The sequence below is a fragment of the Oncorhynchus tshawytscha genome, linkage group LG10, assembly GCF_018296145.1.
Source record: "Oncorhynchus tshawytscha isolate Ot180627B linkage group LG10, Otsh_v2.0, whole genome shotgun sequence".
In the NCBI taxonomy this organism is placed as follows: Eukaryota; Metazoa; Chordata; class Actinopteri; order Salmoniformes; family Salmonidae; genus Oncorhynchus; species Oncorhynchus tshawytscha.
This window is the reverse complement of record NC_056438.1, coordinates 59,907,950-59,935,857: the sequence shown is the minus strand read 5'-3', so window position 1 is coordinate 59,935,857 and position 27,908 is coordinate 59,907,950. Positions and strand designations below refer to the sequence as shown.

At 41.7% G+C, this 27,908-nt stretch overlaps 1 protein-coding gene across 5 annotated transcripts in view; it reads right to left on the bottom strand.

Moving 5' to 3' along the window:
• LOC112259612 (laminin subunit alpha-3) overlaps positions 1-27,908 on the bottom strand; it is a 118,869-nt gene that overhangs the window by 37,236 nt on the left and 53,725 nt on the right. For 3 of the 5 annotated variants that reach the window (XM_042328812.1, XM_042328809.1, XM_042328810.1), the window contains 14 exons: positions 24,206-24,337; positions 21,889-21,939; positions 21,552-21,599; positions 20,333-20,467; positions 19,997-20,137; positions 19,000-19,058; positions 18,277-18,376; positions 11,768-11,820; positions 11,060-11,165; positions 10,667-10,766; positions 6,997-7,153; positions 6,351-6,519; positions 5,401-5,543; positions 5,183-5,286 (listed from right to left, as the gene is read on the bottom strand). In XM_042328812.1, the coding sequence (XP_042184746.1) occupies positions 5,183-5,286; positions 5,401-5,543; positions 6,351-6,519; positions 6,997-7,153; positions 10,667-10,766; positions 11,060-11,165; positions 11,768-11,820; positions 18,277-18,376; positions 19,000-19,058; positions 19,997-20,137; positions 20,333-20,467; positions 21,552-21,599; positions 21,889-21,939; positions 24,206-24,337 (1,498 nt within the window). Of the gene's footprint in view, positions 1-5,182; positions 5,287-5,400; positions 5,544-5,905; positions 6,042-6,350; positions 6,520-6,996; positions 7,154-10,666; positions 10,767-11,059; positions 11,166-11,767; positions 11,821-18,276; positions 18,377-18,999; positions 19,059-19,996; positions 20,138-20,332; positions 20,468-21,551; positions 21,600-21,888; positions 21,940-24,205; positions 24,338-27,908 lie in introns of all 5 variants that reach the window. The other 2 variants (XM_042328811.1, XM_042328813.1) reach the window with 1 other exon arrangement.

Here is a 27,908-nt window from a genome sequence, read left to right as displayed (position 1 = left end):
ATAGGATTCTCAAGGTTGCTCTGATGCTGAAAATATTTAAAATCTACATTTTGTGATAAACTTGCATAAAGTTGCATGTATTTGAAAATATCTACATTGGTCAGTCCAAAATTTCTTTTTAATGCTGTCATGGAAACAAACATATTTCCTATTACCAAGTAATTTACGGTTTCTACGTTTTCCACATGGACCAATTTATGGGTGAATTCTGAATAGCTATCCAAGGATTGTTCCACAAGGTTGTGTTTTTAGGGAGTGATATTGGTTCTTGTAGAATCTGTTTCACTTTCTTCCATGTTGTTATGTTGTACTTAACTATGAAGTTGTTAATGTTCTGAGCTTTATCCTTCAAAAATAGACTCATGAAAAGATTCTGGGGATGAGCATGCGCATCTTCAATATGTACCCATAGTTCCTCTTTAGTGCATTTATATGTCGCAAGTAAAAGCCTAATACCATTCCAAATCTAGAAGGTTAAAACCAGCGTCAGATTTAGGGACATGTAAAACTTTCCTTTTTATTCTATGAGTTTCATTTGCCCATATGAAGTCTGTTATGACAGAGTATATTTTTTAAAGAACGTCTTTGGTGGATTAATTGGTATTTCTAAGAATAAGAATATAAACTTTGGGAGCCATGCCATCCTGAAGAAGTTTAGTCTACAGCGTTAGATTTATGGGAAGATTGTTCCATTTAATAAGGTCTGGTTTCATATTGTTGAGTAATGGGATAAAGTTATCTTTATATCTTTGTTGTCACTTTTTAAACATCCTAAGTCATTGATATTTTTTGTAATCCACTTAAAGGATTGCTGTAGATTATGAGTTATTTTTATTTAGCCTATTGCCATTATTTCATTTTTTTCCCACGTAAATTTCATATCCTGAGATTTTAGAGTATTCTGAAAATATTTTTAGCAGGGGGGCATTGACTTTTCAATATTGGTCAGGTATATCAGAAGATTGTCTGCAAATAAGTTTAGTTTATATTCCTGTTTACCAATACTGATACCTGTTACCTGTGGGTCCTGTCTAGTGGTTCAATTGCCAGTACAAACAGGAGGGGGAGAGAGGACATCTCGGTCTTCTGCCCCTTTCTAAAGCAATTTCATCCGATAATGTATTATTTGTGTATATTTTTGCTTTAGGACATTTATATAATATTTTTATTCAAATGTACTATTTCAGATGGAAAGTTAAACATTTCCAAAGTTTTGAATAGAAAAGTCCATTCTAGACAGTAGAAAGCCTTTTCAGCATCAGCCATGATTGATAAATCTATATCTTGTTTTTTTGCGTATCCTATTAAACTGTTCTTGTGTTTATTTGTAAGTGTCACGCCCTGACCTTAGTATTCTTTGTTTTCTTTATTATTTTGGTTAGGTCAATTCAACGAACGTGACAGTAAGTGTATGTTTTTAATAAACCCTGTATGATGAATATGTATCAAGTCCGGTAAAATGTTTGCCCTTCTATTGCTTATGAGCTTTGTTAAAATGTTATTGTCACACTTTATTCAACTTATGGGTCTGTAATCAGCAGGAGACATGTATCTGATTTTAACATAACTGAGAACTCTTTGATACATTAAACTAGGAGGCACTGAATTGAGTGACGTGTGTTGTCATTTGTGTAAATGGGAGCGCTATTTTGTACAAAAATATTAAATAGAATTCTATGGGAAAGCCATCCATTCCTGGTGCTTTTCTCTGCGTGAATATTTTTGTACAAAATAGCGCCAGCATTTACACAAATGACAACAGTGTCTAATAATTATTTTTGGGTGATCCTGCTGTTTAATTCTGATTTTATATAGATTTTCTAAGAAGCTTTTAAAATTGTAATTAATCACGTTGTTGTTTATAATTAACACATCTGTATCTTTATCTTCTAAGATTATAACTGGTTTGGTGTGTATTCGTTTTGTGAGGGCTGCGAGATATTTACCAGGATTATTTGCCATTATCTACCTGCTTGTTCAGACATTTTATTTTTGTCTTTACTTTGTAAAGATTGTTTTAATGGGCTAGTTCTAAGATACTTATTAATTTAATAAAAATGTATAACTCAGATTTAACTTTTGTAGAGCATGAGATTATCATTCCCCCAATGTACGCCTTAAAATCATTCCAAATTATAATCCGGAACTGGCTTTTCTCCATGTCTACATTTGTAATGGTAAAGGTTTAAAAATATATATATTTACGTATTTAATACATTTCGGGTCTTGAAGATGTACTCTGTTCATTCTCCATACTCTGTCGCTAAGTGTATTTGTGATTGGTGTAATTAAGCACGATAACGGAGAAAGATCCTATATCACTATTTTATGGATTTTTGAACCCAGTAAATTTGAGTGCATTTTTGGAAATAAAAATGATTGAATAGCTTTTCTTACTTAGAACTTTTGTAGTTTGGAATGTCAGTCTCCAGGTGTCCAGTTAATTATTTACTGAGATAAAAATGTATTTGCCTTTTTATTACACACTCTGTCAATCTTATAGAATATATGATTTAGGTCGCCTGCTAAAATAATAGTTCCTGTCTGGATAATAGTTCCTGTCTGGATATAGCTTCAATTCCATCTAAAAAACACCAGATTTGCCCCTGGTGTGATATGTGTATTTGTCACCATGTAAGGTGTGCTCGGATATAAGGAAAAAAGTGGTGTTCTTATTCATCAGGATGCCTATACCTCTGCTGTTACTACAGTAGGTGGCAGCATAGGCCTCTCCAGCCCAGCTCCTCTTTAAATATTTGTTTTATTTCCCCTTTATTTAACCAGGTAGGCTAGTTGAGAACAAGTTCTCCTTTGCAACTGCGACCTGGCCAAGATAAAGCAAAGTATTTCGACACATTCAACAACAGAGTTACACATGGAGTAAACAAACATACAGTAGAAAAAGTCTATATACAGCAGGTGCAAATGAGGAAGGATAAGGGAGGTAAGGCAATAAATAGGCCATGGTGGCGAGGTAATTACAATATAGCAATTAAACACTGGAATGGTAGAATGTGCAGAAGATGAATGTGCAAGTAGAGATACTGGGGTGCAAAGTAACAAGATAAATAAATAAATAAATACAGTATGGGGATGAGGTAGTTGGATGGGCTATTTACAGATAGGCTATGTACAGGTGCAGTGATTTGTGAGCTGCTCTGACAGCTGGTGCTTAAAGCTAGTGAGGGAGATAAGAGTCTCCAGCTTTAGTGATTTTTGCAGTTCGTTCCAGTCATTGGCAGCAGAAATATTACATTTCTCCTTTTTTAAAATTTTTATGTAACTCTTGAAGGAAGACCACATCTGCTGTTCCAGAACCATATGATCCCCCCCTGTGCACATTCCAAGTAAAGTAAGTTGGATTTTATTGGTCTTTATGGAATCAAAGATTAAATATTTTAGCAGACATGTCATATGAGGGCGTTGGGCATTCCATGAAATGGGAGTCATGGTATGAATACATAGTTATTATATACATATACATAGATGCAAACATGCATATAGAGCATGTGAGCATGTGGTCTGAATAGACAGAACACACACAAAAAACATAAAGCAAAGTACTTCTTTGTACTTTGAGGCGCCTTTTTAGGGCTTTTAAGCTCCAACTCCTCTCCTAATGTACCAAAAGACTGGATTATGTAATTGGACGAAAAATGCCACTTAAGTACTGTGGTCAGTTTGTGTTACCTTGTAAATAAAATTAACGTATAGTGGCTGATAGGCGTCTACTTGGGGAAAGTGGGTCCACTGAGAGTGTGTGTGTGTGTGGGGGGGGGGGGGTTGATATGTTTAATATACCACGGCTAAGTGCTGTTACGCACGATGCAATGCGAAGTGCCTGGAGACAGCCCTTAGCCGTGGTATATTGGCCATATACTGTATCACAAACCCCTGAGGTTAGAGTAGTAAAAAATTAAAGTTTTGTCATACCCGTGGTATACGGTCTGATATACCACGGCTGTCAGCCAATCAGCATTCAGGACTCAAATCACCCCGCTTATAATTCATCTTTTGTATTGTCTTTCCATGTCGCTCATTGGCATCGGCTACTTCTATCATTACTTTGATAAGCTGGTCTTAGATATCATTGTATGTAGCCTAGTGTGTTTATCGCTTTTTCACACTTCGTTTCACACTTTGAAGAAGAGCAGTGAGCTCTTCTTCAACTGGAAAGGACTTCATCTGCGCTTGTGAATTCCATCTTTCATGTTCCTTTCCATACCCATAGCACTTCTGGGAAGCAGAGTTGAGACTTGATTCCTTTTTCTGCCATTGAATGTCTGATCGGAATGAATTGCTTGCGAGTTTTTTCTCAGCTTAAAGGACAGGTCCTGGACGAATCCAATGGACTGACAGTGGATTTTGATTTCCCCTGTGCCTGCAGAATGTTGATTTTGATCTTATAGTTCCACAACTTGAGAATCAACATACAACGGTATTTAACATTCTTCTGTTTCACGCCGATCCGATGGCATCGTTCCAGATTCTCTGGTGACATATCCACGCCAAGCTCCTCTGATATCCGTTTGACCATGTAGCTGAAACGTCTCCTTTTTCCTTCTTCTGGTAAGGACAATATTCTCATGTTTCATCTCATTCTATTTTCTGCTGGTCCAGTTCATATTCTAAAGTCTGCAACCCTGTTCCCAGAAGGCAAATGTTGTTGTCCTGATCGTTCATGCGCACGCCTTGTGCATGTCTGACACGATAGACTTCACATTCTTTCAGAGCAAATCTCCTTTCTTAACAACAGATTGTAACAGTTGGTTTGTTTTGGTGGCATTGAGAGCATTTTAGCCATGTTTTCCTGGATATCCTTAGCTGTTCGTTACTCTCGTTTCCGTCTCCAAGTTGCTCCTTGTCTTTTCCTCTGAGGTAGCCGTGGCTTGTTGGGTTTGTGTCGCTGCGTTGCGTTACCAACTGATTGGTTCGCAGTTGTACATAACTGACCACTCACTCTCTCCCAGTTGCTTGGGGATATATTGATCTGTCGATTTTAGAAGCTTAATTTAAACTCTGTTGTCTGGCTTCTACATATAACCACAGTTTTGTCAGTACAAAACGGAGCTACTCACTCCCCATGCGTCCATACATTCAACAGGCACACTGTCTGGAGCCAACATTCACATGACAGAATAGTATGGCATGGTAAAGAGGATTGGGGGAACACAGGGATTACTTTGCGTCTCTGTTGGCGGTGGATGTGTACGTGCAGGGCTGGGTGATCTTCTCCTGGAGGACGGGAGCCTCGTAGTAATCACTTGGCAGCAGCACCACATAGTCCTGGGAGGGAGGTGAAGAGCAGAGAGAGAAAATAACAGATGTATGATCTATCCCTCTACCTTTTTGCATCCTTATTTTCTCGTCTGTATATGTTATTACAGATTCTGGTCTCACCAGTAGAAGCCCTTCTGCCCGGATGCGTATGATCCATTTCCCAGGGGTCAGAGAGAAGAGCTCAGAGAAGCCATCGCCAGGGACTGTGAGGTAGGCAGGGGAGGAGCTAGGAGGAAACACCACTTCCTTACTCTGACCTGACCCTGCAGGATACAATCAATCAGTCAGGATACAGCTGAATGAAGCTAAACACATCAACACAAGACGCCACAGCTAACAGCACACATGTTGACATGTTTTTATGTAGTTCAAGGTACACTGAATATCAAGGGTATGTCTAGGCACTCCATGCCATTTCAGGGTAGTAATGCATTGCCAAACAAAAAAGCAAGGATCAATGAAAGACTTTGATGAAAGCTCAAACCCTTTAACAGCCTATACAGTAGGCTTATCTATGTACAGTATCTGTGTTTTTGAGGGTGTATGGGAGATAAAACTGTTTGTGTTCGATTGTTAGGAGATTAATGTGACTTGTGTGAAGCAGGAGTTAGAGAGGCAGCCTTACCTTGGCCACCTCGAATATAGGTAGCCGTTACACTACCAGTCACACTGTCCTGGCTGCTGGGGTTAGCGTACCGCAGGACAAGTCGGAACAAGGATCGCCTTGCCTTGTCCACATGCACTGTTACTCTCACTTCACTCTGCAGGGACAGGAGTTAGACAGACTTATGGAGGGGGTGCAGGATGGTGGTGGTGATGGTCGGGGGGAGGGGCATGTGTTGCTCTCTACTGTTAGTAGAATTGAAGGCCATGCTGGTAGACAGCTGGAGATATAGAAAGAGTTAGAGGAGAAGAAGTGCAAGCAGTAAGCTAATATGATCAACAGAGGAGAGCAGAGCAGAGCTAGCCTGGTCCCATGACCACAGGAGTAGTAAGACAGCACAAACAGATCTAAGACCAGTTTATAGCAGAGCTAGCTGGGCAGCAAAGGGGAAACACCCATCACTTACAGTCACAGCAAGAGTGAAAACCAGACTCGTCCACCACCAAGATCCTGGCTCGGACTATCCCCCTGTGCCGCCATCCCTGTGTGGGCCTGAGGGGGGTAGTGGTGATGTAGCGAAACACTATGTGGAAGGGGCCGGGGAAACCCACAGCTAGCGATAGGATCACCTCTGGCTGAGGAGAAACAGGGGTGGAGTCTGAATTCATGGCACCCTATTCCCTATATAGTGCACTCCTTTTGACCAGAGCCTGGTGAAAAGTAATGCACTAAATAGAGAATAGGGTGCCATTTCAGACACACCAAGGGTTAAGACTGACTGGGAGAATGGCCTGCTTCTTTTCAGAAAGCTACAACCAACATTCTCACCAACACACTCAAAAGAAAAACACAGCCACCACAACATTCACCACAAAACCCAGCTACCATCCACGACCGCCAGACCCAACACATTCAACAGGTTAGAACCTGCAAGGAACCACCAAGAATATCCATCATAAGAAATGCTTGTAGGAGCACTTCCACAGAGAACGTACAGCAGAAATGAGGTTTAAAGCAAAAAGGAAAAAGCCACTACTAAATCATTGAAATGACAGGCAGGTCAGGCAAGCACAGACTGGAGGTCCTTTTATCAAGATCAACACGTGTCTTACCTGTGCTGGGGACATGATGGCGTATCCTCTCCAACTGAATTCCGGGAACTCCTTGGGGTCGTAGCCAAAGCGTACAGGCCTGGCGTTAGGGGTGATGCCATCCTCCACCTCATACCTCAGGTGGTGCAGGCTGGGGAAGTAGTAGTTAGGTGCTGGCCTGGTATTGTCAGACAGGAGGAGCGAGAAGGAGGGAAAGAGTAAAAACAAAACACTTAAGCTATGTTTCATATGTTCGGAACATAATCATGGCAGTCTAGATTTATTGACTTTTTCAGTTTGTTTCTTGCCATTCATCAGTATGTAACAACATTTGCTCCAAATCCAGGTTTCTTTCAGGATCAAGAAGAGCCTTAGGTGGTGGGCTTGGCCAGAGCATGGTCAGCTCATCGGTGTGTCTGAATTTCAAATAACATTTTTGAGGCCCCCCATCTTGGCGGTGTAGCAACATTTTTAATTTTTTAAACAAATGTCCTGCAATTGTACAAATACTCCATGGAGCTGAGATACATTTTTGCAGTTTTAAAGCACATTGCATGTGATTCTACATACTCTGCCATGGAGCTGTGTACTCAGGGTTGCTTTGCTACAGGAGGGACTGGTGCACTTCACAAAATAGATGGCATCATGCGGCAGGAAAATTATGTGGATATATTGAAGCAACATCTCAAGACCTGAGTCGGGAAGTTAAAGCTTGGTCGCAAATGGGTCTTCCAAATGGACAATGACCCCAAGCATACTTCCAAAGTTGTGGCAAAATGGCTTAAGGACAACAAAATCAAGGTATTGGGGTGGCCATCGCAAAGCCCTGACCTCAATCCTATAGAAAATTTGTGGGCAGAACTGAAAAAGTGTGTGCGAGCAAGGAGGCCTACAAACCTGACTCAGTTACACCAGCTCTGTCAGGAGGAATGGGCCAAAATTCACCCAATTTATTGTAGGGAGCTTGTGGAAGGCTACCCAAAACGTTTGACCCAAGTTAAACAATTTAAAGGCACTGCTACCAAATACTAATTGAGTGTATGTAAACTTCTGACCCACTGGGAATGTGATGAAAGAAATAAAAGCTGAAATAAATCATTCTCTCTACTATTATTCTGACATTTCACATTCTTAAAATAAAGTGGTGATACTAAGACAGGGATATTTTACTAGGACTAAATGTCAGGAATTGTGAAAAACTGAGTTTAAATGTATTTGGCTAAGGTGTATGGAAACTTCCGACTGCTGAGCAAATAGTGCTTTTTGAGGTTGGTTCGGTTTTGGTTTGATTATTAATAATTCATTACGGTGTTCGACTTCGATATATATATATATTTTACGTTAAATGCTCTATGCATTATGTGGGTTGAGTGCTGTAACAATAAAGAATGAACCAATGAATAAAAGTCCCATGATGGTAGTGACTGCCCATTACTGCTTATCACTTACTAACCACCATTTAATCACATTGCTTTCCTTCAACATAATATTTCAGTTGTTGTGTATATTACATTTGTGTTAAGACTATTTGATGACTTGATTATTTCATTCCAAGTCATCATCTCCATAGAGCTGTTGCCTATGCTGTCTGGCAAAATCACTATTTAAGTAGTTCTTCAAAGTAAATAAGACATATTTTTATGACTGCTAAATACCAACTATCAATCACTTAGAGATGATTTATTTTCAGATAGAGATAGCTCACGAAGCAACTGCTCTCTATCCCTCTTTTCTCTTCTCTCCGTCTCAGAACAGACAAGTAGGCACGCAATGGATTATGGTCATTGTAGTTAATTACCACGCTTTCTCTGCTAAGCTACATGACCAAAAGTATTTGAACACCTGCTCGTCAAATATCTCATTCCAAAATCATGGGCTTTAATTTGGAGTTGGTCCCCCCCTTTGTTATAGCAACAATCTCCACTCTTCTGGGAAGGCTTTTCACTAGACGTTCACTAGATTTCTGTGGAAACGTGCTTCCAACCAACCACAAGAGCAGTAGTGAGGTCGGGCATTGATGTTGGGCAATTAGGCCTGGCTTGCAGTCAGCGTTCCAATTAATCCCAAAGGTGTTAGGTGGGGTTGAGGTCAGGGCCCTTCCCCAAATTGTTGCCACAAAGTTGGAAGAACAGAATCATCCAGAATGTCATTGTATGCTGTAGCATTAAGATTTCCCTTCACTGGAACTAATGAGTCTGAACCATGAAAAACAGCCCCAGACAATTATTCCTCCTCCACCAAAATGTACAGTTGGCACTATGAATTGGGGCAGGTAGCATTCTCCTGGCATTCGCCAAACCCAGATTCGTCCGCCGGGACTTCCAGGTGGTGAAGCGTAATTCATCACTCCAGAGAACGCGCTTCCACTGCTCCAGAGTCCAATGACGCGGGCTTTACAACACTAGCCGACGCTTGGCATTGCGCATGATAATCTGCCTCTGGAAACCCATTTCAAAAAACTCCCGAGGAACAGTTCTTGTGCTGACGTTTCCAGAGGCAGTTTGGAACTCGGTAGTGAGTGTTGCAAACAAGGACAGACGATTTTTACATGCTACGCGCTTCACGGCTGAGCCGCTGTTGCTCCTAGACGTTTCACTTTACAATAACAGCACTTACAGTCGACCAGCGCAGCTCTAGCAGGGCAGAAATTTGACGAACTGACCTGTTGGAAAGGTGGCATCCTGTGAAAGTGCCATGTTGAAAGTCACGGAGCTCTTCAGTAAGACCATTCTACTGCCAAAGTTTGACCATGGAGATTTTATACACCTGTAAGCAACGGGTGTGGCTGAAATAGCCAAATCCACTAATTTGAAGGTGTGTCCACATACTTTTGTGTATATGTATATTCGCCTGTTGGAAACTACAACTCTGAAATACATCACACTATAATGAACACAATGGGAGACAGCGAGCTGGTTTCAAGCGTAGGGTGCAGCAGGTGTTTATTTGTAAAGGACCACAGGAGGAGGCAGGTAGCTGGGTCCAGGGGCAGGCAGAAGGGCATACACAGTGGGTCCAAAAAGGCGACAGTACAGGCAGGGAAAAGGCTAGTAACGTTGTCTGGGAGATCGGGCAATAGGTTGATAATAGGAAATCTGATAGGCTAAAGTACAGGCAGGGAATAGGCAAAAGGCATCGTTAGTGAGGCAGGCAAAAACTATCATACACGGAAGGATTACATGATGTGAAAAACAGAGCTCAGAATAGAAGCGTGTCACAAAACAAACAATACCTCACAATGATGGGGCACAAAGAACTTTTGTGTGTGATAAAAAAAGAACTAAATAGTGTGTGATAATGACATACAGGTGTGTGAACAGGTGATCAGAATTCAGATGATTGGGATCTGGAGAGTGAGCTGCATTCAGGGGATCTACGTGTTTGAGAGTATGAGTTGGAAGCAGATGTTACACACACAGTTTGGGCTTGATCTGATTTATCTTTAGAGAAATTGTGCATTGCCCTCATAGAAAAAAATTAATGGAATTCAAATAATTTAACCAATGTTGGTCAATTAGTTGTTTAAAAACCCCAAAACAGAAATGTTGGTTAGTCACTCAGAACTAGACACTGAAAAAATGCTAAGCGGCCCACCCAAGGGTTTCAATGGAAGAAAAAAACGTTAATTTATGTGATAACTTGAGAAGCAATAAATCCTGTCATTGTGTGTTTAGTTTCAGTCAGTCCTTACTCATTGCAGGTGCGGCCCACTATGTTCTTCCGACACTGGCACTGTCCAGACATCTCGTCACACCCTCTGCTGATGGCCCCACCCACATCACACTGGCAGCCTATCAGAGAGAGGCAGGAGGTCAACGAGGTCATTCTGATTAAAACAACCATAACAGATCATAAAGTCAACTCCTGACTCGAGGTAGTTCACTACCTTACATGTTAATTATTGATCTATTACTCACACAACATGTTCGGTCAAGTGAGACAGTCTTTGTAAGACAAAGACACACCTTTGTGACACATTCTATGGTTGATTAAGCTACTTCCCCACACGTTAGACAAACTGATAAGATAAAAAGAAGATTGTGTATTTATAGGAAGCCGGTCTGCTTCATGGTAGGTGACTCACCGTGACAGCCAAAATAGTTCCTCTTCTGCAGCAGGTAGTAGCCCTCCTTGCATGTGTCACAGGTATGGCTGCACACGTTGGGCTTGCAGAAACACTGCCCACTTTTCTACAATAGTAGACAATGCTGAAGTTAATGGGGAACTGCTTGTGAGAGGTGAACGTTGCAAAGTAAATTGTGATTTAGTAGTGTAATAATTCAGGGATAATCAACGAGGGACTATGCCTTCTATGGAAAATAATGAACTACGCGCTAGTTGCATTATTTTCCAGAGAACGCACAGAGCCCTGAATTGATTATCCCTTTTATACCATGGCTGTAATTTAACACATCTCCCGGTAGAAATGTGTTCAACATCCACTGAAGTAGCTAGCAAGTTTACTAGATAGCTACAGTTATTTCACTGGTAACCAAACAACAGACTTGTTTGCCATTATGAAAATCGAATTCAACAATGCCAAATGTTTTCAATTCGACTTTGCTTTCAAAAGCAGCTCAAACAATAGCCACTGAATTATACCGTGTATATATACAGTGCGTTATAGAAAGGCCTTCAACAATGACATGGTTTAAAGGAAAATATCCAAAACAAACGGACCCCTTAGTTAAACATTAAGCGATTTATGGTAAAATTGTGTATAAATCAGTTAGTACTGGTGTGCTGGACATATGGCAGTAGAGTATGAGCAGACAGAGGTAGACAGACTCACCTGTTGACACTCTCCTACCCCACTCAGGGTCCCTTTGACATCACAGTGACACTCTGGGAGAGAGATAGGAAGTATAAAGTGAGAAAAGTCTGCTCTATAGGTACAACTTGAGACAAATGAGTCACACATTATTCAGCGATGCAATGACAATACAATAGAGCATAAGCAGAGAGGTGATAGAATAACAAATACGGTAAAAGGGAAGATTAAAAGTGTGAGAAACAGAGAGAGAGAAACAGAGGGGGGGGGAGAGAGAGAAATGAAGAGGTAGGGCACTTTAGGGTATAGGGAACAAGACTCTTTTTCCGGATTCCACCACTTTCATGAGTGGAAAACAGCAGCAACAACAAATGTAAATCTTCTGAGCTGCACATATCCACAAAAGACCAGGGGAGCCACTGCTCTCTTACTCTCCTAACCCTGTCAACCGTCAGAGAACAATCCTCAGTATTCATCCGGCCACAGTAAAACCTGAGGAATTCCTAAATATTATAATATCTTCTTTCTAACTTCCCTCCATCCATATACTGTATCTCCTGGCAGCAGGCAGGCAAGCAGTGGTGATAACATTCTTGCAGAACTGTAACTTTAGACAGGTATCTGGACAAAGGCTGGGGCTGTTTCTATACTGTACTCACTGGCTGGTTGAGGAGAGGCAGTTCTGTACATGGTAGAATTATGAGGATGGGGGGGCAGATGTTTTATGCAGAGAGTTCTCTCCACAATAACCCACATATAGTACCAGTCAAAAGTTTGGACACACCTACTCATTCAATGGTTCTTCTTTATTTATACTATTTTCTACATTGTAGAATCATAGTGAACATCAAACATGTAGTTGTCACGCCCTGGTCTAAGTATTTTGTGTTTTTCTTCATGTATTGGGTCAGGCCAGGGTGTGGCATGGGGTTTTTGTATTGTGGTGTGTTTTGTCTTGGGGTTTTGGTGTGTATGTATTGGGATTGTAGCTAGTGGGGTTATCTAGCAAAGTCTATGGCTGTCTGGAGTGGTTCTCAATCAGAGGCAGGTGTTTATCGTTCTCTCTGATTGGGAACCATTTTTAGGCAGCCATATTCTTTGAGTTTGTCGTGGGTGATTGTCCTTAGTGTCGTTGTTCCTATCTCTTTATTTATTGACACTAGTATAGGCTGTTTCGGTTTTCGTTACGTTCTTTGTTTTGTAGTGTTTTGTGTTTATTCGTGTTTCACGTTGTTTATTAAACATGGATCGCAATCTACACGCTGCAGTTTGGTCCGACTCTCCTTCACAACTAGAAAACCGTAACAGTAGTAACCAAAAAAAGTTATATATGTTGTATTTGAGATTCTTCAAAGTAGCCACCCTTTGCCTTGATGACAGCTTTGCACACTCTTGGCATTCTCTCAACCAGCTTCACCTGGAATGGTTTTCCAACAGTTTTGAAGGAGTTCCCGCATATGCTGAGCACTTGTTGGCTGCTTTTTGTTCACTCTGCGGTCCAACTCATCCCAATTGAGTTGAGGTCGGGTGATTGTGGAGGCCTGGTCATTGGCTGCAGCACTCCATTACTCTCCTTGGTCAAATAGCCCTTACACAGCCTGGAGGTGTGCTGGGCAATTGTCCTGTTGAAAAACAAATGATAGTCCCACTAAGCGCAAACCAGATGGGATGGCGTATCGCTGCAGAATGCTGTGGTAGCCATGCTGGTTAAGAGTCCCTTAAATTCTAAATAAACTCAGCAATAAATAAAAAGTCCCCCTTTCAGGACCCTGTCTTTCAAAGATAATTCGTAAAAATCCAAATAACTTCACAGATCTTCATTGTAAAGGGTTTAAACACTGTTTCCCATGCTTGTTCAATGAACCATAAACAATAAATGAACATGCACTTGTTGAACGGTCGTTAAGACACTAACAGCTTAGAGATGGTAAGAAATTAAGGTCACAGTTATGAAAACTTAGGAGACTAAAGAGGCCTTTCTACTGACTCTGAAAAACACCAAAAGAAAGGGTCTCTGCTCATCTGCGTGAACGTGCCTTAGGCATGCTGCAAGGAGGCATGAGGACTGCAGATGTGGCCAGGGCATTAAATTGCAATGTCCGTACTGTGAGACGCCTAAGACAGCACTACAGGGAGACATGACGGACACCTGATCGTCCTCGCAGTGGCAGACCACGTGTAACAACACCAGCACAGGATCGGTACATCCGAACATCACACCTGCGGGACAGGTACAGGATGGCAACAACTGCTCAAGTTACACCAGGAACGCACAATCCCTCCATCAGTGCTCAGACTGTCCGCAATAGGTTGAGAGAAGCTGGACTGAGGGCTTGTAGGCCTGCTGTAAGGCAGGTCCTCAACAGACATCAGCGGCAACAACGTCGCCTGGACCAGACAGGATTGGCAAAAAGTGCTCTTCACTGACGAGTCGTGGTTTTGTTTCACCAGGGGTGATGGTCGGATTCGCATTTATCGTTGAAGGAATGAGCTACACTGAGGCCTGTAATCTGGAGCGGGAGCGGGGGGTGAGGGCCATTCCCCCCAGAAATGTCCGGGAACTTGCAGGTGCCTTGGTGGAAGAGTGGGGTAACATATCAAGAACTGGCAAATCTGGTGCAGTCCATGAGGAGATGCACTGCAGTACTTAATACAGCTGGTGGTTACACACCAGATACTGACTGTTACTTTTGATTTTGACCCCCCCTTTGTTCAGGGGACACATTATTCAATTTCTGTTAGTTACATGTCTGTGGAACTTGTTCAGTTTATGTCTCAGTTGTTGAATCTTGTTATGTTCATACAAATATTTACTCATGTTAAGTTTGCTGAAAATATTCGCAGTTGACAGTGAGGACGCTTCTTTTTTTTGCTGAGTTTAAATCACTGACAGTGCCACCAGCAACGCACCCCCACACCATCACATCCGTTCACCTAGTCCACATCCCACAAATACACGGCGGTTGGAACCAAAAATCTAAAATTTGGACAAATCAGACCAAAGGACAGATTTCCACCAGTCTAATGCCCATTGCTCATGTTTCTAGGTCCATCAAGTCTCTTCTTATTATTGGTGTCCTTTAGTAGTGGTTTCTTTACAGCAAATCGACCATGAATGCCTGATTCATGCAGTCTCCTCTGAACAGTTGATGTTGAGATGTGTCTGTTACTTGAACTCTGAAGCATTTATTTTGGCTACAATTTCTGATGAACTTATCCTCTGTAGCAGAGGTTACTCTGGGTCTTCCTTTCCTGTGGAGGTCCTCATGAGAACCAGTTTCATCATTAGTGCTTGATGGTTTTTGCGACTGCACTTGAAGAAACTTTCAAAGTTCTTGGCATTTTGTGGACTGACAGACCTTCGTGACTTAGTATTGATGGGCTGTTGTTTCCCTTTGCTTATTTGAGCTGTTCTTGCCATAACACGGACTTGGTCTTTTACAAAATAGGACTATCTTCTGTATACCACCCCTACCTTGTCACAACACAACTGATTGACAGAAATTCCACAAATGAACTTCTAACAAGGCACACCTGTTAATTTAAATGCATTGCAGGTGACTACCTCATGAAGCTGGTTGAGAGAATGTCAAGAGTGTGCAAAGCTGTCATCAAGGCAAAGGTTGGCTACTTTGAAGAATCTCAAATATATTTTGATTTGTTTAATACATTTTTGGTTACTACATGATTCAATATGTGTTATTCATAGTTTTGATGTCTTCACTATTATTCTACAATGTAGAAATAAAAAATAAAGAAAAACCCTTGAGTAGGTGTCTAAACCTTTGACTGGAATTGTATGTCCTACAATTCCACTGTAAGGTTATTCTTGGACTTTCACAAAGATATTCATTTAAAACCTTGAGCTTTTACCTCCTGAAACACAGTTTAAATGACTGCTGTTAGTTAAACACCAAAGAGATAAAGTAAAATAAAATGTGAAAGGAAAAAAAACAAAAAACAGCACATTTACAAAAATATTCAGACCCTTTACTCAGTACCTTGTTGAAGCCCCTTTGGCAGTGATTACAGCCTCGAGTCTACTTGGGTATGACGCTACATGTTTGGCACACCTTCATTTGGGGGAGTTTCTCCCATTCTTTTCTGTAGATCCTCTCAAGCTCTGTCGGGTTGGATGGGGAGCGCACAACTATTTTCAGGTCTCTCCAGAGATGTTCGATCGGGTTCAAGTATGGGCTCTGGCTGGGCGGCTCAAGGACATTCAGACACTTGTCCCGAAGCCACTCCTGCGTTGTCTTGGCTGTGTGCTCAGGGTCCTGTTGAAAGGTGAACCTTCGCCCCAGTCTGAGGTCCTGAGTGCAGTGCTCTGGAGCAGTTTTTCATCAAGGATCTCTCTACTTTTCTCTGTTCATCATTCCCTCAATCCTGACTAGTCCCCACAGCATGATGGTGCCACCACCATGCTTCACCGTAGGGATGGTGCCAGGTTTTAATCCAGACGTGACGCTTCAGGCCAAAGTGTTCAATCTTGGCTTCATCAGACCAGAGACTCTTGTTTCTCATGGCCTGAGAGTCCTTTAGGTGCCTTTTGGCAAACTCCAAGTGGGATGTCATGTGCATTTTACTGAAGAGTGGCTTCCATCTGGCCACTCTACCTAATTGGTGGAGTGCTGTAGAGATGGTTGGCCTTCTGCAAGGTTCTCCCATCTCCACAGAGGAACTCTGGAGCTCTGTCAGAATGACCATCAGGTTCTTGGTCACCTCCCCGGTTGCTCAGTTTGGCCGGGCGGCCAGCTCTTGGAAGAATCTAGGTGGTTCCAAACGTCTTCCATTTAAGAATGATGGAGGCCACTGTGTTCTTGGGGACCTTCAATGCTGCAGAAATGTTTTGGTATGCTTCCTTGATCTGTGTATCGATACAATCCTGTCTCGGAGCTCTACGGACAATTCCTTCGACCTCATGGCTTGCTTTTTGCTCTGACATGCACAGGGGTGTGCTTTTCCAAATTATGTCCAATCAATAGAACTTACCACATGTGGTCTCCAATCCTGTTGTAGAAACATCTCAAGGATGATCAATGGAAACAGGATGCACCTGAGCTCAGAGCAAAGGGTCTAAATACTTATGTAAATAAGGTTTTTTAGTGTTAATACATTTGCAAACATTCTAAAAACCTGTTTTCGCTTTGCCATTATGGGGCACTGTGTGTAGATTGATGAGGAACATTTTATATTTAATCAATTTTAGAATAAGGCTGGACACTTTCCGAATGAACTGTATGCCTGCCCAAATCATAATCCCACCGCCACCATGGGGCACTACGTTCACAACAATGACATCAGAAAACTGCTTGCCATCTGCCCGGTACAGTTGAAACCAGATTAATCCATGAAGAACACTCTTCTCCAGCGTGCCAGTGGCCATCGAAGGTGAGCATTCCCCTACTGAAGTCGGTGACGACGCCAAACTGCAGTCAGGTTAAGACCCTGGTGAGGATGACGAGCACGCAGATGAGCATCCCTGAGACAGTTTGTGCAGGAATTCTTCTGTTTTGCAAACCCACAGCTTCACCAGCTGTCCGGAATGCTGGTTTCAATTGATACCGCTGGTTTAGAAGTCGGATGAGGTAGTCCTGGGCTGGCGTGGTTACATGTGGTCTTGTCACGATCATCGTAATCACATTCAGACCAAAGCGTAGTGTGAAATCGGTTCGACATATTTTATTTGAAGTGAACCGTACAAAAACAATAAAGAATAAATTAAACGTGACGTTCTGGAGTGCTCACAGGCCACAATACACAGTGGGGAAATGGCTGCCTAAATATGATCCCCAATCAGAGACAACGATAAACAGCTGGTTCTGATTGGGAACCATACCAGGCCAACATAGAAATAAAACAACCTAGATTACCCACCCTAGTCGCACTCCGACCTAACCAAAATAGAGAATAAAAAGGCTCTCTATGGTCAGGGCGTGACAGGTCTGCGGTTCTGTAGCCGGATGGACGTATGGCTAAATTCTCTGAAATGACGTTGGAAGTGGCTTATAGTAAGGAAATTAACATGAAATTCTCTAAAATGACATTGGAAGCGGTTTATGGTAAGGAAATCAACATTCAATTCTCTGGCAACAGCTCTGGTGGACATCCCTGCAATATGCATGCCAATTGCACACTTCCTCAAAACTGTGGCATTGTGTTGTGTGACAAAACTGCACATTTTAAGGTGGCCTTATATTGTCACCAGCACAAGTTGCACCTATGTAGTGATCATGCTGTTTAATCAGCTTCTTGATATGCCACACCTGTCAGGTGGATGGATTATCTTGGCAAAGGATGTAAACAAATTTGTGCATAAAATTGTAGAGAAGTAAGCTTTTTGTGCGTATGGAACATATCTGGGATCTTTAATTTCACCTCATGAAACACGTTCTGTTTATATTTTTGTTCAGTGTACATCAGGATGTCATGAAGGCTTCATTTTAAAATGAGTATCTGTTATGAGTGGAGCAAGACAGTATAGCTGCAGAGATACATTAGTCAAGTAAGATCATATTCAGGTCACCCACCTTTACAGCCGCTGGGGTTCTCTGTTGCTAGGTTCCAGTAGAGCGGTTTACATGTATCACACAGGGTTCCATCCACATTGGGCAGGCAGCCACAGGAACCCTATATCAGGATGACACACACGTGCAGACAGACACATCCCAAAGATCATTTAGATATTTGATTTGGAATTTTAAGACCCCTTGAAGTGTCAAAAAGAAAAAAACGTTTTTTTTTGTTTTTTTTGGCCTTCCTGCTATCTCTAAGGAGACAGATTGGGGGAGTCCAGGGGGTGAATTACTGCCTCACACTACAGAAAGAGGAGATAGGTTCCTGCCCCATGGGCCCATCTGGCTTAGACAAGGCTACGTACTTACAGCGTATTGCTTAAACAGTAGTAGATATGCTTTTTTGAAATGCGGAAACAAAACCCTACAACTAAGGTAAAATGTTTCAATAACCATTCACAATGGTAGTGATGTTTTATTTCCAACAAAACATTTCACACAAAGCAACCCCGCCACACCTCTGGAAATCCTGTGTTTCAGAAGTATTGCTGCATCTTTTTCCTCTGTAATATTTAAGGAAGTCGCTTTTTCTCTTGTAGGTCCTCCCATTACCTCAGCTAATAAAACTATAAAGAATATAAAGAACGAAGAGGCTTACAGTGGGCCATGTTGGGGGAGGCAAAAAAAACTAAAAGTATTTCTCAGTCAGCCATGTTGTGGGAGGCATAGGTTGCATACCGTTTGTGGATCTGCTGTGGTGACCTCTGACCCTGCTGGGTTACACTGGCTGATAGAAGCTGGAATAGAAGATGTAAAAACGTCTGTAAAAACGTCACGCAAATTGTTATTTTATGAAGAAGAAAGACAGCTGTGCTCCACGGATTACATTTACAGAACAGTACTTTGTTGGCAAGGTCACACCAGGGGTGACTGAAGTAACTTATATCACACGGCTGGATATGAAAACTCTCTCTACAATTATCAATTTTACACGTTGTATAAATCACATTGAGAAATGTTTGCCTAATAGTCTATGTCCCCCTCTACTTCTATGCTGTCTAAATAAACCCCCAAAATATGAAGAGAGTTTTTTTTTAAATGCAAAGAAAGAATCTAGTGAGGTATCCTGAACACTGTGGAAAGCGGAGGCCTGACACAGAACAACGATCACATTGCTGGCCCACCACCCCAGGGCGACACAGACAACGGCCTGATACTGGGTTACACATGGGGTCATAGGAACCCTCCCCAGAAAACTGGCAGACCGGGGAGAGAGAAAGGCACAGAGCGAGGGACTGTGAGATGTGTCATGGGAGAATGAGATGACGTAGTGTCAAATCAAATGCCTCTAACAGCACAGATCATAGTAAATCTGCAATATGTATCTTTTAAAGACAGGAATACACTCATGTTTAAATGGATCAAGTCTATATGGGTCGGCTTTGCTTTCAGTGATTTGTTTTGTTCAGACAATTATGGGTAAATCATAAAAATAGAATGACTAGATAAGACAGATTTTATTTATGTGGGGTAAATCAACATGGGCTTTAAGGGTCATTGTGGGAGAATCTGTAGCTACAGTGCTGAATAGGGTCATTAAACCCTGTGAGACTACGCATCAGTTTTTCCATCAGCAGCAGCTAGGTCATGTAAAGGTTGATGTGGGCGAATCAGTGTCTGCAGTGCAATAGCCCTCCCGTGGGTGTGGCCAAAACAAAAGGGTGAAAACACGCACAGGCACAGTCTGGGTATCCATAGTAACTGGGGGCACACTGGTCACATTGCTGTCCCACGTAGTTGGCACGGCAATGGCACTGTCCGTTGGGCCCGCAGACTCTGTCAGTCGCACCTGCACCGTCACAACGACACACTGTCACTGTGAAAAGAAGTGGTGGGAAAGAGATGACTGTTTCTGTCTACTACAGGTTGAATTTGGTCAATAATGAAACAAAACAATTAATGAATCTTGTGGGGTCATATTTTGCTGTAAAATCTACTTCAAAGAGGTTTAGAGAATGAAAATTGTTGATCTATTTGTGCTGTGGTTTGGTGAGAGGGAACTGTTCCTCACTTTGGCAGTTAGGGAAGGTGTGGTGTCCTGGTCGACAGCGGTCACATTGCCTGCCTTCCACCCCTTCACGGCACACGCAGCGCCCTGACGCATCACACAGCTCCAGAACTGATCCACGTCGGTCACACAAACACTCTGAAAATAAATACAAAATAAAAATACATTATTGACTGCAGACACACTATCTGAATGAAAACACATTTCATCACACAACACCAGAAAAGCTAGGTTGAGGCTCAATATATAATGGGAAGCCCCATAGCCTTTCCTACGACATGTGCCATTAGCAATGGGCCTTTCTTTAACACAGTTTAAGATTAAATTCCTTCTTGTCAGGACACTGTATGAAAGTAAATGATTTTTGTCGCCCACATTCCCAGACAAACAATAAAAATCGGAGACTGAGACAGAGTAAAAGACATCCTTTATATCCTTGTTTCAAATAAAAACAAGCTATTTTTCTAATCTGGCATTTTCCCCCAAGTTGATCCCAGCAAGAGAGAAAACAAAGTCAACCGGAAATTTGGGAGGGGACCGTTCATAGATATTAATAGAATGTCTGTTTGTTTCTCCCTGAACCATCCCAGCTGACCCAGTGGCATCATGGGAAGAAGACATGCTGGCAACCATCAGGCAAGAAAGAGCACTTAACCTTCAGAACCCCATTAAAGAAAACATGCTGATATTCCAAAGTCGGGATCTTGAAATCAGATGAGTACACAGTGCAGTTTGACACAAAGTAAACCCATTTGGATTGAGTGGTCCCCTAAAAGGTCTAGTAATCCTCTGTTTTATGACCTGCCCTGTCCATATATAACTCAAAGGCATGGCCCACAGAAAGAGTCTGAGGCAGTGCTCTCTACAAGCAGGACATCTCAAATAGAGAGAGAGTGGGAGGGAGGGAGAGAGAGCGAGGATGAGGGGGAGAGAGAGAGGATGAGAGGGGAGAGAAAGCGGAGAGAGAGAGGATGAGAGGCGAGAGTGATAAAGAGAGAGAGAGGATGAGGGGGAGAGAGAAAGGATGAGAGGGGAGAGAAAGCAGAGAGAGAGAGAGGATGAGAGAGAGAGAGAAAGAGAGAGAGAGAAAACACAGAGACAAAGATAGATTCTCAGCCTCATTCCCTTAGAGGTGTCAGGAGCCCTACTGCCTTACAGGAGTCAGAGCTGAGGTGCTGTAAAAGCTGTTAGTATAGCGTAGGGGTAGTCTAATCACACTCACGTTGACAGCTGGGTGGTCCGAAATAACCAGCAGGGCAAGCAGTGGGCCCTGTGGATAGAGATGAAAGAAGGAGGGGGAAGTAGAGGGAGACACAGAGACAGCGTGAGAGAGAGGGGGGTGCAGGGAGAGAGGGAGAAAGAGAGAAAAAGAGAGGTGTAAAGAAGGTGATAAACTAAATCAGATAAACAAGATCATTATCAGAGTGATCAGACTAACATATAACGAGAAAAAATTGGTAGTTTATGTTTATGTGGTCATGTTTTGTCTTGTTATAAAAGGGTATGTTAGATTACATTACACTGTGGTTACATTATAGTATAATGTGTACAACACTTACCCACTATATGGCCGGCAGGAGATTTAGTGGTGGGCTGGTAGATTGGATATCCTGATTTAAAAGAAAAGCGTCAAATCTATTTCAACACCATGAATATCTACAGTGGTTTGTGTGCTGTGCTCTACCCCAGTAATCTTGTAATCTACTTGGTACGAGGAACAAGCTAAGAGCTAGTAGGAAAGAAATTGTACTGAGCACCCCATGAAAATGCTAAATACTGCAACATCATTTTAATCAGACTGATTCATGAGCTTTAAGACAAAGACCAAAAAGAAAACCTCCTGGCAAATAGAGATATTGTTGATGATAGCAGCCCACCCCAAACAGAACCTGATTTAGTTACTACCAGGGAGTCATACTATTCATGTTTAGACTGCTCTTGGAGCACTCACAGCCTCCAAAAGATAAAATCCTGCTTTTAATAATCGCATCCAGTAATAAATCTCTGTACTGTATTAATAAAATGCCAACCCAAATTCTTCATTCCACATTAAATCTTCTGTTTATATGACAAGGGAAAGCTAACCACCTGGGGTCGATTACTCACTCATTAGAATTTCTGTATAAAACATCTGTATAAAAGTTGACATGAAAGGCTTAGTTAATGATTTGTGTCTACCATAGCTAAATCAACGGGGTAATCAAGATATGTATACAGCCCCTTTAGTTTTTACTGTGGAAGGCATGATTAGACTATGGGGATGAGGAGGTTCGTTGTGGAATTTAGCCAGGACAACATCATGTTTCACTTTCTATGGGATTGGACTGATCCAGAGAACATCAGTTAAACAGATTCCAGATTTACAATATCAGTAAACAGTGAGGAACAGAACGCATCTTCAAGATGACACTGTCCTTGTTAATACAGCAACTGTGGAAAGACATGAGAGTGGGCATGAAAGTAACATATATTAGTCAACTGTGTTTCTAATAAGGACTTGGTCATTTAAGAAAATAGACAAGCTACTTTGGGAGAATAGATAAGACAGTACAGTAGAACTGCCAAACTCTCTCACAAACACATAGTGTGACACATGGTGATTGTAAGGGCTTGTCAATCATGGCTTTTGGTCGGACACCATGTGAAGCACGAGGAATGTTCTGAATACAGAGTTGAAACATGACCTTGTGCATCATCACGCACTGACACAATGTCTAAAGGTCAATAATCAGAATACGAGAAGAACGAACAACTCAACCTAAAGACATGCAGGGTGAGGCGTGTGTCTGTGTTGACGTGCTAAGTTGAAGGTACGACAGAATGAGGAGAGTGTGGTAAAGGATTGATATTTCATTTCTTCTGAGAATATGTTGTAGCAGTACTGCAGTCTTTGGATGAGTAGCCTTCACTGTAATTTGTATTAATGTATTTATTGTGTGTTTATATATCTATGATCCTAAAATGTAAATTCGTTATTACATGCAAATCCAGTTCATTGATATTTTCCAATCAACTCAAACGTTACCTTTGTGTGAATGTACAGTATTTCAACTCTGTAATCAGAACATTCCTCGTGCTTCTCATGGTGTCAGACCAAAGTCCATGATTGACAAGCCCTTACTTAAAGGACGTCGCCACATAGAATGTAGAATGTCCCTTTAATTGTCAGTTGACTACTTGTGAGCCTTTCTAATTGGCTAATTGCACACACCTGTGGCTTCCTGCTTCAAGTGCTCAGTTTCTTTAAAAATGGAGGATGATGTTCAGTGTGAGGAGGACTGCTGGTATTGCATGAAAGTTTTAATAAAAATAGCCTATCACCATCTCTGTCTCGTCAATGTGAGAGGGCATCGGCCAGCTCCCTCACACAGCTCCACAGAAAACATATCCTGCATACTTGTTTTTTTTTGCTTTAGATCTGGGAATGTTGATCAAAACATGAAATAATTCAACAAAAATTCATACATGTTATATAGGAATGAGGTCAATTAGCCTTCTTCCGATCCCAACTCCTCACAACATTCTGCATGGGCTCTTACTGTATAGTAAAGCTTCCTCTGAGGTCAAAAGCAGGACTTCCTCAATTAAGAGCTTCTGAAGGAGTTTCCTTCCTCACCCTGTGTCCAAATGTAAACCAAGCTAGGGCAGGGCTATATTATACGCCTTCTTATTTGTTATTCATTCATACGTTTGTTCATTCTCCCACTGGTCATTCAGTCATTTATTTGTTGTTCGTTGGTTAATTAGTTCGTCTGTCTGACCAGCCATCCCTTCATTCAGTCATTAATTTCCTCTGCGTACAACATATTTCCAATCCCAAATAATTGCTTTATACAAATAATTGGTACATCTTAGAAATGAGGAGAGTTCACGTACTGATGCACTGCGGGTAGCCATAGTAACCATCTGCACAGCGTTCACAGTTGTTTCCCGTGAATTCTGCCCGGCATCGGCAGCGTCCTGTCCCCATCTCACAAGCAGCAGTCGTCCTGGCATCACACCTGCAGGCTGTAGTACACACACACACACACACACACACACACACACACACACACACACACACACACACACACACACACACACACACACACACACACAGTCATGGGAAAAAACTGCTCTTGCTGCTTGTGACATACGTGCATTCGGGAAAGTATTCATACCCCTTCGCTTTTTCCACATTTTATTACAATTCAGCCTTATTTTAAATTGAATTAAAAAAAATCTTATCAACCTACACACAATACCCTATAATGACAAAGCAAAAACAGGTTTAGACATTTTTTTAAATGTATTACAATTTTTAATCTGAAACATCACATTTACATAAGTATTCAGACACTTTACTCAGTACTTTGTTGAAGCACCTTTGGCAGTGATTACAACCTTGACTTTTCTTGGTAAGACGCTAAAAGCTTGGCACACCTGTATTTGGGGAGTTTCTCCCATTCTTCTCTGCAGATCCTCAGAAGCTCTGTCAGCTTGGAAGGGGAGCATCACTACACAGCTATTTTCAGGTCTCTCCAGAGATGTTAGATCGGATTCAAGTCCAGGCTCTGGCTGGGCCACTCAAGAACATTCAGAGACTTGTCCCGAAGCCACTACTGCGTTGTCTTGGTTGTGTGCTTAGGGCCGTTGTCCTGTTGGAAGGTGAACCTTCACTTCAGTCTTGAGGTCCTGAGCGCACTGGAGCAGGTTTTCATGAAGGATCTCTCAGTACTTTGCTCTGTTTATCTTTCCCCTCAATTCTGACAAGTCTTCCAGTCCCTTCAGCAGAAAAACATCCCCACAGCATGATGGTACCACCACCATGCTTCACCGTAGGGATGGTGCCAGGTTTCCTCCAGACATGACTCTTGGAATTCAGGCTGGAGATGGTTGTCCTGGAAGGTTCTCCCATCTTCACAACGGAACTCTGGAGCTCTGTCAGAGTGACCATCGGGTTCTTGGTCACCTCCCTGACCACGGCCCTTCTCCCCCGATTGCTCAGTTTGGCTAGGTGGCCAGCTCTAGAGTCTTGGTGGTTCCAAACTTCTTCCATTTATGAATGATGAAGGCCACTGTGTTCTTGGGGACCTTCAATGTGTTCTTGGGTACCCTTCCCCAGAGCTGTTCCTCGACACAATCCTGTCTCGGAGCTCATTCCTTTGACCTCATGGCTTGGTTTTTGCTCTGACATGCACGGTCAACCATGGGACCTTATATAGACAGGTGTGTGCCTTCCAAATCAATCAATTGAATTTACCACAGGTGGACTCCAATCAAGTTGTAGAAACATCTCAAAGATAATCAGGATGCACCTGATCTCAATTTCTAGTCTCATAGCAAAGGGTCTAAATACTTATGTAAGTATCTGTTTTTTTATTTTTTATACATTTGCAAAAATGTCCAAAACCTGTTTTCGCTTTTTCATTATGGGGTATTGTGTGTAGATTGATGAGGAATAAGAATAAGGCTGTAACATAACAAAATGTGGAAAAAGGGATGGAGTCTGAATACTTTCGAATGCACTGTATACGACAACAATCAAAGAAAATTATGATGGAGCTAACAAGCTTTCACAGTCTGTGTTTTCCCAAGAAAACACCTTCCGCTGTTGAGCTCACTTAAGGGCTTAGAAGCATTTCCTATACATGCGATGCATTAGTTTCTCATCCAGACTGATATCAGAATGGAAATTAAATGAACATACTATGTGGGCATAAACAGCACAGTGACGTCAGGATTGTGTTTTATCAATCTCCTGCTAAATTGTCTCTCAGTCAGATTATATGTGACACACACAAATATGTATGGTCACAGTTTTGTGTTATTTTCATTTTCTTTAATTTAAGAGATGTGCACCTTATTTTTTAAACTAAATATTCTGTTTAAGAATATACAGTTGAAGTCGGAAGTTTACATACACCTTAGCCAAATACATTTAAACTCTGTTTTTCACAATTCCTGACATTTAATCCAAGTAACAATTCCCTGTCTAAGGTCAGTTAGGATCACCACTTTATTTTACGAATGTGAAATGTCAGAATAATAGAAGAGATAATTATTTATTTCAGCTTTTATTTCTTTCATCACATTCCCAGTGGGTCAGAAGTTTACATATACTCAATTAGTATTTGGTAGCATTGCCTTTAAATAGTTTAATTTGGGTAAAACATTTCGGGTAGCCTTCCAAAAGCTTCCCACAATAAGTTGGGTGATTTTTGGCCCATTCCTCCTGACAGAGCTGGTGTAACTGAGTCTGGTTTGTAGGCCTCCTTGCTCGCACACACATTTTCAGTTCTGCCCACACATTTTTGATAGGATTGAGGTCAGGTCTTTATGATGGCCACTCCAATACCTTGTCTTTGTTGTCCTTAAGCCATTTTGCCACAACTTCGGAAGTATGCTTGGGGTCATTGTCCATTTGGAAGACCCATATGCGACAAAGCTTTAACTTCCTGACTGATGTCTTGAGATGTTGCTTCAATATATCCACATAATTTTCCTGCCTCATGATTCCATCTATTTTGTGAAGTGCACCATTCCCCCCTGCAGCAAAGCAACCCCACAACATGATGCTGCCACCACCACACTTCACGGTTGGGATGGTGTTCTTCAGCTTGCAAGCGTCTCCCTTTTTCCTCCAAACACAACGATGGTCATTATGGTCAAAGTTCCATTTTTCTTTCATCAGACCAGAGGACATTTCTCCAAAAAGTACGATCTTTGTCCGCATGTGCAGTTGCAAACCATAGTCTGGCTTATTTATGGTGGTTTTGGAGCAGTGGCTTCTTCCTTGCTGAGCGGCCTTTCAGGTTATGTTGATATAGGACTCGTTTTACTGTGGATATAGATACTTTTGTACCTGTTTCCTACAGCATCTTCACAAGGTCCTTTGCTGTTGTTCTGGGATTGATTTGCACTTTTCACACCAAAGTACGTTCATCTCTAGGAGACAGAACGTGTCTCCTTCCTGAGCAGTATGACGGCTGCGTGGTCCCATGGTGTTTATACTTGTGTACTATTGTTTGTACAGATGAACGTGGTACCTTCAGGCGTTTGGAAATTGCTCCCAAGGATGAACCAGACTTGTGGAGGTCTACAATGTTTTTTCTGAGGTCTTGGCTGATTTCTTTAGATTTTCCCATGATGTCAAGCAAAGAGGCACTGAGTTTGAAGGTAGTTCTTGAAATACATCCACAGGTACAACTCCAATTGACTCAAATGATGTCAATTAACCAGAATCAGAAGCTTCTAAAGCCATGACATAATTTTCTGGAATTTTCCAAGCTGTTTAAAGGCACAGTCAACTTAGTGTATGTAAACCTCTGACCCACTGGAATTGTGATACAGTGAATTATAAGTGAAATAATCTGTCTGTAAACAATTGTTGGAAAAATGACTTGTGTCATGCACCAAGTAGAGGTCCTAACCGACTTGCCAAAACTATAGCTTGTTAACAATTAATTTGTGGAGTGGTTGAAAAACGGGTTTTAATGACTAAGTGTATGTAAAATTCCGACTTCAACTGTATATCAGATGGACCGTCATTATGGTTTGGAAGAGGCCGCTGTCTTAGTTAACCAGTATTCAAATTATT